The 11,439-nt window shown below is 31.1% G+C and overlaps 1 protein-coding gene and 1 long non-coding RNA gene across 5 annotated transcripts; one reads left to right on the forward strand and one right to left on the reverse strand.

Moving 5' to 3' along the window:
* Window positions 1–2,642: 2,642 nt before the first annotated feature.
* LOC146945569 (uncharacterized) lies at window positions 2,643–4,474 on the forward strand. Its single transcript, XR_015028173.1, has 3 exons — window positions 2,643–2,714; window positions 3,534–3,728; window positions 4,201–4,474. It is a non-coding gene; the product is annotated as an uncharacterized LOC146945569 (long non-coding RNA).
* Window positions 4,475–5,982: 1,508 nt separating this feature from the next.
* Window positions 5,983–9,949, reverse strand: LOC146945570 (D-Tyr-tRNA(Tyr) deacylase family protein). Of its 4 annotated transcripts, none has more exons than XR_015026426.1 (7): window positions 9,600–9,949; window positions 9,364–9,461; window positions 8,559–8,699; window positions 6,727–6,752; window positions 6,584–6,639; window positions 6,326–6,419; window positions 5,983–6,243 (listed from the first exon to the last, which is right to left on the reverse strand). XR_015026426.1 is itself a non-coding variant. In XM_085743897.1 (6 exons), the coding sequence occupies exons 1-6, from the start codon at window positions 9,869–9,871 to the stop codon at window positions 6,392–6,394; spliced, it is 621 nt and encodes a 206-aa protein (XP_085600023.1). In that variant the 5' UTR covers window positions 9,872–9,939; the 3' UTR covers window positions 5,983–6,391. The 4 variants fall into 4 exon arrangements, 1 of the variants encoding a protein (XP_085600023.1); XR_015026425.1 differs by having other exon boundaries at window positions 6,205–6,243; window positions 6,497–6,639; window positions 9,600–9,933; XM_085743897.1 differs by having other exon boundaries at window positions 5,983–6,419; window positions 9,600–9,939.
* Between the last annotated feature and the right edge of the window lie 1,490 nt (window positions 9,950–11,439).

Below are 11,439 nucleotides of genomic sequence, written 5' to 3' on the forward strand. Positions count from 1 at the left end.
CATCTATTTTCTCATATTTGCTAAAAATACTCATTTCTCCTTATTTTCTCATAATCTCATATTTTTCAACAACTAACCAACTCATCTATTTGCTCAATACCCATAATCCAACAACTTTTATTGGAAACATCAAACAAAAAAATTCATAATAATACTAATATTACTAATATTACATAACAATAATATTAATAAATTAATATTTAAAATTGGGGTGTTACAATACTCGCCATCTAATAGCGGGTTGGACGTATGTGCCCTTATGTGGTACAGATACACAAGATGACGAACCTTAGATGCTGCGAGCTTGGAGCATGATGAGGAGTCTTTCTCGTCACTCTTTCTTTTCTTAGGAGCGTATTTTGGGTCAATGCTCTAGTCTGTAACACTGGAAATTTCGGTTTATTTTATTTTCAAGACTTTGATGTCGAGATTTTTGTTTTTGAAATAAGTTTATTTATTGAGATTATCTGTCTAAACTTTGAATTTAATTCTGTCGTACTGTTTTTAATTGAAATGAGGTGTATTTATGATGAGAATGTGTGACACTCTTATATGATTTAGTGTTATTTGTATTTTTAAAATAGAAAAATATTATTGGGGATATGGTGTTACATATTTAATGTTTCACAACTTTCTGCAAGGGTATGTCTGTTAAAATATTTAAAAAGTTACAACAATTAAGACATTTCCAAAGGGAGAGTCTTCAACATTTAAGACCCGGTACCTATTAAGTACTCCCATTGTGGAGAAACTTTTTCTAGATCTTATAAGATCTGTGGTCTCACTAAAGACCTACAATATTAAGTGGGACCCACACTCTTTTAATATTAAAAAATTGAAATGTAATGATATCAAGTTATTGATAGTTGATTAGTGGATCCCATTTAAAAAATTTGTATGAGATGTTGTGTTGGGGGGATTGAATACTTATTAGATACTACTCCCTCCAGTCCTTAATATAAGAAGAAAAAACAAAAAAAACATCAAAATCAATACTATCATTAATTCTTGTAACTTTTTAAACATTTTTACAAACATGCCCTTATAGAATGTTGTGAAACATTAAATACATCCACTAATATTAAAAAGACAATCATTGAATGAGTGATAGAAAAGTCTTTTAAACAATAACTACACCTTAAAAGTTGTGACATTTTCTTATAAATAGGACCAAAACTTTTTTTGAAAATTTTCTTATATTAAGGACTCGAGGGAGTATACTATTAAAAAATTACTCCCTCAGTTACTAATTATAAGCAATTTTTTTTTTTAGATTCATTCAATTAATGATGTATGTGGTCCATATTATGAACAACATACATCATTAATTGAATGAACCTAAAAAGTAAAATTTGCTTATAATTAGAAACGGAGGGAGTATATAATATTTAATATATATGAAATATGTGTACATGTGCGACCCATTTAAGTATCGAAAAATGGGTGTCTCCATTGTGGATACTCTTAATGATTGCACATGTTTATTGGAAGTGTCCTCGTGAGCTTAGCTCAGTTGGTATGGACAATGCATAATATATGCAATGTCTGGGGTTCGAATCCCAGCCACCACCAAAAAAAAATATGTTTATTGGAAGTTGTGCAATTTATATTAAATACATAATTTTATAATAGATAATACTCTCTCCGGCCCAAATTATATATCGCTTTGAGAGAAAAAAAGTGTCCCAAATTATATGTTGTTTTACAATACCAATGAATCTCTCCGGCCCAAATTATATATCGCTTTGAGAGAAAAAAATTGTCCCAAATTATATGTTGTTTTACAATACCAATGAATCACTAATGTTACTTTTCATATTATATCCTTAGTTATTTATTACTCTCTCTTCTTTCAATTCTTTGATTTCTCTTTCTCATAACATAATTTTATAATAGATAATACTCTCTCCGGCCCAAATTATATATCGCTTTGAGAGAAAAAAAGTGTCCCAAATTATATGTTGTTTTACAATACCAATGAATCTCTCCGGCCCAAATTATATATCGCTTTGAGAGAAAAAAATTGTCCCAAATTATATGTTGTTTTACAATACCAATGAATCACTAATGTTACTTTTCATATTATATCCTTAGTTATTTATTACTCTCTCTTCTTTCAATTCTTTGATTTCTCTTTCTCATACCATATTTTAAGGAGGATTTTGTAAAACACCTCATAATATCTTTTTTCTCATACAAAATTAATTACCTTTTTTAATACATGTGAAATTATCAAAGTGTCGTATAATTTGGGATAAAGGGAGTAGTTGTTTTCAATAAAAAAAATCATTCGTAGTTGTCTTAATCTATGCAATATTGCACAGGATAAACAACTTATTTTGTTTGACTCTCGTATTGTAATAGACAACTCCAAATAGACAAATGGAGTAATACTAGGATTGCACGTAAAAAAGCAAAATTCTTGTAATTAATTAAAAATAAACAATAAAAAAGGAAAATTGAAAAAGAATCTATTTAAATATTACACGGATTTATTTAATCACCTTAAAAAGAATATTATTTAAAGTCCCCCTTTATATAAAGAAGACTTATACACGCTCAAACACGTGTGTGCGCACACGCGCGTATACGTGTGCCTATACATAATTGTACTATAAATCAGTCAAATAACCCTTCCAAGACCAATCACACATACCTCTCAAGTTCACCAACTCAAAAAATCTGGAATCAGTGTCATGGAACGACATACAGAGGTTAGTTTCTCACTCTCTACTATTTTTTTTTCCGTTTTTTCCTTCTTTCTGAAACTATAGACTGATTACACAAAAAATAATTTGGTTTTAGGGTACAAATGTTTAGTCAAGTCAATTGTGAATGTGAAGCACAAAAGCATTTTGTAATGATCAGTAAATTCACAGAGTCATGCGTCTCTAATTGATCGATTAAGATCTTAATATTACAATTTAATAATTGAAATTTTTTAGAATTACAAAATAAATCTTAAATCTGTTTTTTTTCAAACCATCCGATCAAGATCTGACGGCCATTAATGTCGTGGTTTCAAAAAAACCGCGACGACGTAGAATCCAATTTTGTTAGAGAATGAGCTTTTGATTGATTGAACCGTTGAAGGGTGTTATATTAATAGGAAAATAATTTTTTAACTTGAAATTGAGTCTATTGTAAGAAGAAAAAAACTTTGCCTCTGCTTGTAATGGTTCTTCTCTTCTTTTTTTTTAGGTTCTTCTTGTTTCTGTCAAAACTTTTCAACAATTACTCATTTTCTTTTGAAAGATTTCAACAATTACCGCTTAGTTTCATCATACTCTCTCAGGTCTTATTTATAAGAGACATTTGAATCAACAAAAGTTGATGTATCTAGTCTAAATTTTGAACCACATACTTTAACTTTTGTTAACCCAAACATCTCTTATAAATAGGATTGGATGAAGTAATTTATTATGAACAACACAATTATTGCAAGTAACAACTTATTTTCATTTCATAATAAGAAAAAACTTATGTTATGATGATCAATCGTCTAACCTATAAATCATTTAACTTCGATGCAGGAAAATAGCCCTGGTCCCCCAGTGCCGCGGTTCGGGGAATGGGATCAGAAGGGCCCAATACGAGATTATTCAATGGATTTCTCGAAAATACAAGAAGCAAGAAAACAACAAAAGAGTCTTGGTAATGAGGAGGAACTCAAGGCTTCGTTTCGACACATTCAGCGTCAACGCACTGAGCACGACGCTTCTCCAATTGTAAGATTTTTGGTTACCTTTGTTATTAGATACTCCATCTATCTTCTAATTAGTGACGAACACACAATTTTGATCTTTAATTATTTATTACCAAAAGTTATAAAAAGTTATTTTGAAAATATTCGTCAAGACAAATCCAACAACATCTTATATACCATAATTTGTCTTTATATTTTAGTAAGAAATTATGATTAAAACATGTTATGTGAATAATGAACATAGTCAAACTTGATCACTTATTTTAGGTTGGAGAGATTATTATTTAAAACCACTATTATGGCTCAATAAGATGAGATGGTTAACATTATGTACTACATTAGTTGTTGTTGTTGAATGAGCATTTCTCTTTCTCTTATGAATCTTTGCTATGGGGAAGTAATCCAAATGGATTTAACTGGCTTTATGTGAATTAAAATCATTTTCTCTATTCACAAAATATTGTAATTTTAATTAAAAAAAATTCTCTTTACAGAGAAGGAAGAGCTTCATGAAGTGGTTCAGCTGCTGTATCAAGTTCTGATACTTAAGGGTTACAAGCTTTCTCACATCTTCTAAAGATCATCGATCAGTTTTATTTTGCTGAATTGGATGGTTTATTGATACAATTTGGCTTTTGAGCTTAGTTGTATTGATTTTCCTTTGTTATTTTAGAATATTAATAAGCAATTTCTTTAAACTCCATTCTCCAATGAGGATTGTATGTTACTTTTGCCATATTCGGTGTTAGTTCTTGTCGAAATGTGTGTATTTAATTAGTAGAGTTTTTGTTTGTCGAGATATTTAATTAGAATTAAAGATGAAAAAACTTGTAAATGTTACCTACGGATGAGGGAATTCATGAAAGTAATGCTTACATGGGATAACATTTGAGTGACTTTGTGGTGCCAATGTCACGTTACATTGGTCAACCCCAGTGTGTCAGGTGTCACCGTTAATTTAAAAAAATTACAAAAAATAAAAAATCTATATGAGAGAGAGAGAGAGAGAGAGAGAGAGAGAGAGAGAGAGAGAAGAAAACCACTTATTACATTGTGGTTGGTTAATGTCACATAACATGTCATTGCCAAATTGACACCATAATGTCACTCAAATGTTACCTGTTCAACGTATTTTCTCGTTATTGGACCATTACATATGTCTAATCTACCACTTATGGCTACTTATAGTTGTTGAATAAGTCATGTTTATCCCGGTTTAATTACCACATGCCACTTTCTTGTTACTCCTCTTAGCCATATAGTCCAACTTCAATGGAATTCTAAACAAAATTATAGCCCTATATTAAATACATTATTTTATGACAACAATTAGAGTAATAATATTTGTACATCTCACCTAAAAAGATATTTGCACAATTACATTATGATAATTTTTGGGACAATCATACTTCTCACTTTTTTAGAACAAAAACAATAGAGAGTGAATGAAAAAGAGAGTAAAGAAACAATAAAAATGAGAGAATTGTCCCAAAAATTTACTCAAAAATTCAAAATGGTAGTACAAATATCATTTTTATGAAAAAGTTTCTTTTGAACATGCTTTTGTTTGTAAGAAACTAAGATAAGATGAGATGTTTTATGCTCTTAATACAACTAGAACTTATTTAACTGCATTGACACCACTAAAACATTTGATAACATATCTATTATCTAAAGAAAACTTGACCTCAATATTAAATCATTCTCACTTCATTCATAAAACTGGCTACCCAAAAGGCATATCCTTATGAGTCCCTCTCCTTCTATATAAATACTACCAATGTCTTCACTTATTTATTATAGCATGTTCATTTCGACTTTTTATTTTCCATTGAACCTTATTATTGAGATGTTTAGTCATTTAGGTCTGGTTATCATCATAAGTGACTCGTTGATCTATACGCAATAGTCTCATCCTTTTGGATGTGTTTAAGAACTTTCTCTATATCTACTCCTTTCGTCAAAGAATCTACTAAGTTATCATCATTACATACACATGATCTACTCATTTGCTCCTTTAGAGAGTTGGAGACTATTTCTCTAATTGTGTTGTGTTTGCGCCTTATCTCTCATCTCTTACCATTGTAGTAACGGTTCTTAACTTTTGCAATAGTCGCGGTAAGAAAAAGGAAGAAACATAAGAAAAAGGAAGAAACATATAAAATAGAGGCCACATTGGTACTGATTACCGTTATTTGTGATTGTGACTATGATCAAGCATTTCAAATCAAACAAGTACAATAAAACCTCCATGGAAAGTAGGAACCACCAAAACATCATTCCAAACTTGGTTTAACATTAAATATTCTAAGAGTTAACAGACTATCTGTATAACACAGCATAAAATCAATGGACCATCAGACGGGGTAGCAGACAACTATCCAGATTAGACAGTGTTGTTGATGCAAATAAGGATCATATTTAGAAAATTATAAAGGCACCCTTTTCTCTGGTTCGCCAAGGGTACCCAAATTATAAGGACTGGCACTGTTCGCAGCTCCCAAAACGGAAAAGGCCGAACATAATCATTCTTTGAGCTGAATAGTGTTATGAAATGATAAAGTTACTACATCCGAAAGAAAGAGCTTCAGGTAGAATATAACAAAAATAATGCCTTACATTTGGTCTTGTTGACAAAAGGTTCAAAATTCAAATTCATGCTCATTATGACGGATCAATCTCCAATCAAGATTCAGCTGCGTCAATTGTATTTCTGAATGATTTGAATTGTCAGTGAGATTCTCAAAACATAAAAGACAGATTTTTTCAAAATTACTATCATCTACTCACTTGGGTGACTGTGAATGATTTGAATTGTCAGTGAGATTCTCAAAACATAAAAGACAGATTTTTTCAAAATTACTATCATCTACTCACTTGGGTGACTGTGAATCAAGCTGCATGGTAACCGGTCCGTCATTAACCAAACTTACCTGCTCATGAGAACAAGTGTGAGGCATGTCAACATAGGAAGTGTTAAATGTTCTCAATAGTATATACAGCAATTACATAACTTATACCTTCATCTTAGCTCCAAACACACCATCTGCAAAAACAAAAACAAAAAAAATCAAAAGGATCTTAACAATACAAATAAGGATATAGATGAATTTTAAAATGAACCAACACAACAACTGAGACTACTTGTATCAAAAAGATTTACAAAACAACTAATGCATTTCCAACTACAGGGTATTAGAAAGAACTGAGCAGTCATAAAAAATTTGTAATCATAGTTCTCAAATTGTGATTTTATAATCTGACTTGCAATCAGCTGAAAATGCTTGGTTGTAACATCATTAATAAGAAGTAATATAGACATCGGAAATTGAACACCAAACAAATTTGGAATCAACAATAACTTGATTTCATAGAGAGCAAGGAAAGATTTCCCTGCTGCTGTTTGTGTCTGTTGTTGTTGACCACAATAGATAATTTGCTAGTTTTATTCATTACCCCATTGCATACAACATGCCTCAATTCTTTTGGAAAGAGTTAAAAGATTTGAAACAGTTTCCCAAATACCCTGCAGAGGTGTGAGACATGTCTTATACAAGACACGGCTATTTTAAACCATCAACACCAGATCATATTCTACCAGGGTCTAGCGCAAGTGGTCGGTACTCAGTGCGTGTATGAGTGTTGTAAACCCTGAGGTAACGAGTTTGATTCCTACTAATAAAAACAGGAAAAATCTCTAACTTGAAAATTATGAATCAATTTAGAGGTGATTAAGAAGGTTCCCGGTCCGACTCACAATATGATGATGAACTCATACAGTGCAATCCATGGCATAATATAAGTTCTTACAAAATTGAATACTTATTAAATTACAATCCTAATTTTTACAAACCCGCTTTCCACATCACTCTTACACCTCCTATCTCTCTCAACTATATCTCTCATTTTCTCTTTATTCTCTTATCACACATGTTAGGATCCTTTCTTTGGTATAAGAAAGAATTCCCAAAACTTGACATAATTGAATAATCAAAAAAATAATTCTAACTAGAATAAAACTTTATCAACAGAATTGAGAAAAAAACAGAGTTCTTTGAGCAATTTTCTGGTATTATCAATTGAATGGAAATGATAAAATTGAACAAGAAGATAACCTCACACAGAAGGCTACCCCAAATGAGCACTCTCCTTTTACATCACACTAGAGTTTAGAGCACTCTCTAGTTTACAAATTTTAACAAAATGAATTCCTAACTTCCATTGGGGGGGGTTTGGCCCTATTTATAGCAGATAGGGCCAGAATACAAAAAAAGTTGATAAACACAAAATAACTACTATCCTCCGACTAACAAGCCTGACAAACAAAACTAACTAATAACCAACTTTACTACTTTCTGATTTACAACCCTCCCAACTATTACAAGTCCTACCAACACACCATAAAGATTGTGAGAGAATAAATAATTATAACATGTTTCTTGAATACATGGACGGGAAATAATGCATTGTTATACCTAGTTATTCAAAGAGTAGTCATTGGATCAATTCAATGATGTCTCTATCCTTGTTACGAATATTTTATTAAAGTCTCGTTTGGATAAACAACAAAATTAAGCGCTTAGAGCGTAATTTCTTATCATATAAGTGCATATGTATAAGTAGTTTTCTATATCAAAAGATAAAATAAATTCTAACTGTTTGCATAAAGGTTATAAGTTTCTTTTATAAGCTATTCTGAAGAGCTTATGAAAATTAGCTGAAAACGGATAATAGGCATATCATAAGCTCTCCCAAACAATCTCACAAGTACTTATATCACTAAATAAGTTCAAATAAGTCGATATCCATAATAAGAGAAATAGAAATTGAAGCAGAAACATAGAAAACATACCTTTGATTGCATCAGAATTATAGGCATTCCTAAACCTGTCCACTAAAGAAGCATAGAAGGGCTTGGCTCTTTGAGGCGCCATTGCCACATGGAAATCTGGCTTGTTACCCTTCAAGAATCCATACAACGTAAATTGACTAACTGTTACAAATCCATAATCAAACAATATCAGACATCTTTAGATAAACAACTGAATTAAGCGCTTAATTAAGGGTTCATCATATGAGTGTTGTTGATAACCTATTTCTAAAACAAAATATAAAACAAACTAAAATCTTTTTTCTGTTAACCCTATAGTTCCTAGGAAATGGGGCCCTAGTAATCCAGAGTTTGACCGGGAGGTGAGTAAAGCCTAGCCAAGAATTGTTCTCAACAGAAATTGAACTCGGGTTTTTCCGCACGATTTGTCCTAGGGGGAACCACTTGAGCTCAATCACATGATTTAAAATCGTTTTTATATAAACTATAAGTTGTTTCCCCAGACTATCTTGAAATTTTCAGGAAATAAGTTGGAAGCAGCTTAAGAACATGTTAAGTTATTTCGTAAGCTCTTACAAACAGTTTCACAAGTGTCAATGTCAGAGTAAACAACGTCAAATAAGTCTATTCAAATTTATGAAGCACAAACATCAACACTAAGACATTGAAACCGGTAAAATTGAGAAAATGAAATAATCCAATGTAACCACATGTGTCGGAGTGTGTCGGACATCGGATACATTTTCAAACACACTAAAATGCAACCAGAAGGAATTGCTAAAAAATAAAAATTCAATTAATAAAGTTATGTGCTTGCATAGTTTACCAAGTAAAACTTGATAATTTTTTTGCATAACACTATGGTCCCACACTTTGCCAGCATCTTCATTTGTGAAAAGCCTCATGTTCAACACCTTTCGACATCTGTTCAATTTTAAAAAGTAAATAAAATGAAGAAAAACATATTTTGCATTGATTGAGTTAAAATTCGATACGAAGAAGAAGAAAAACATATTTTGCATTAATTGAGTTAAAATTCGATACGAAGAAATAGAAGAGTACATGTAATCGGCGTCGGCATCAGAATCGGAATCATGAATGCCGACGAGAACGAGAAGACCGGGGCCAATTTCCGATACGATGCGGCCTTCGACTTCGACGGATGCGGAGGCCACGCGCTGAACCACCGCACGCATTGCTCGTACTGTCACTGCCTTTGAAATTCTTCTTCTCAAATTGTTGTTGTTAACTGTTGTTGTTCTGCTTCTGTTGTTGTTGCTTAAGCTCGTGTAACAAAATCTATGCGGCCACAACGATTGTGCTTGCATCATCATTCCTCTTTTTCTTTATTTGTTTTGTTTTTTGAAATTCTTTGTTTTTTTTTTTTCGACAAATGGAATTCATTATTTGTTGAATTTTTTTTATTTTCCATGCCAATGTTTTTGGAAAGGATAAAAACAGTAAGGATTTGTCGGGATGTGATTGGTGGTGAGACAAAGTAGATAGAAAAATGATAAAGTCATTTTTTTTTTAAGGAAAATGACAAAGTCATTATAAACCAACTTATATAAAATGGAGGTGTTGGGAAACATTTTCGACACTTTTATAATTTAAGTTAAGATTTATGAAAAACGATTTATGAATTTAATCAGCTTATCTATCAATTATTTTATGCATACATTGTATTTTTTTTAAGGAACATCTAATCATGTATTTGATGAATATGTAAAGTAAGTACACACTATTAGCTTGGTGGTTTAATATATCTCATTTTGATTTGTTAAAAAAAAATTATATAAAATATTGATAAGGAGAACAATTGAGCCGAACTTTTTCTTTGATGTCTTGAACCATAAATTCTAAAACATGGATACAAATTTAAAAAAAGGTCGAACTTAAAATGAACCAAATAACAAAAACAAAAGCAATATATTTGACCTTAATTATTTAAAAGTCAAAGTAAATTTTTTTAAAATTTTGTAAAAGTATACGGTGGATCATAAACTTGAAACTTGTAAGTGTGTGTTTATTAATCAATGTCTCCATAGTTTTACACCAAGAAATTACTCTTCACCCTAAATTTCAATTATACAAAAATTAACTGAATTCAAGTGGTTAACGAACTCTACAAAGGACGAATCATTAAGTATAATTATTTGATTTTGATTCTTAAATGAAATAAATGGTTAAGAAACTCTACCAAATGATAAACAATTCAAGACAATTCTGCAATTTTGATTTGTAAAACTTTGTATGCTTTAGCCATTGAGCAAATACCGGTTGCCTTTTGAAGCAACCAAATTCAAAGAATTACTTAGATTAAAATAATGTTATCCTTATTACCATATTTCTTTTTTGATACAACATGTTACCATTGTTATTAATTTCACCAAGCCATTCTGTCATTCTACCGTTGTGAAATTTATTTTACCATTTTTTTATCACTTAAATTTTTTTATCTATAAATGGTGATCATTTCCAAAATTTTACACTCACAATTTCATCTCTTTACTCCTAATTTTACACGAAAATTGTTGTTGACACATTGCATAAAGCTGTGGCACACATGTAAAATACGTTTTTGCCCCCTCGGCAGTTAACTGCCGAATTATGAAACCGGCTGCAGTTAACTACCGAGGAAAACTTCGGCAGTTAACTACCGAGGAAAATTGAAAACTTCGGCAGTTAACTGCCGAGGAATCCTCAAACCTTTTTTTTTTTTACAAAAACCATTAATTTTTTTTTTATTCTTTAAACCTAAATTTTCCTTAATTAAATTTAATTCTTTAATCCTTTTAAGGAATTAAACACAATTTTTGTTATGATTTCATTCATGTGATTTTGTTGCCATAAATGAAGAAATATGAGAGATGAATAATATTCGGTAGTTAATGGACCTAAA

Source organism: Medicago sativa, chromosome 2 (assembly GCF_051527215.1).
Source record: "Medicago sativa cultivar Bolivia chromosome 2, Bolivia_mono, whole genome shotgun sequence".
NCBI lineage: Eukaryota > Viridiplantae > Streptophyta > Magnoliopsida > Fabales > Fabaceae > Medicago > Medicago sativa.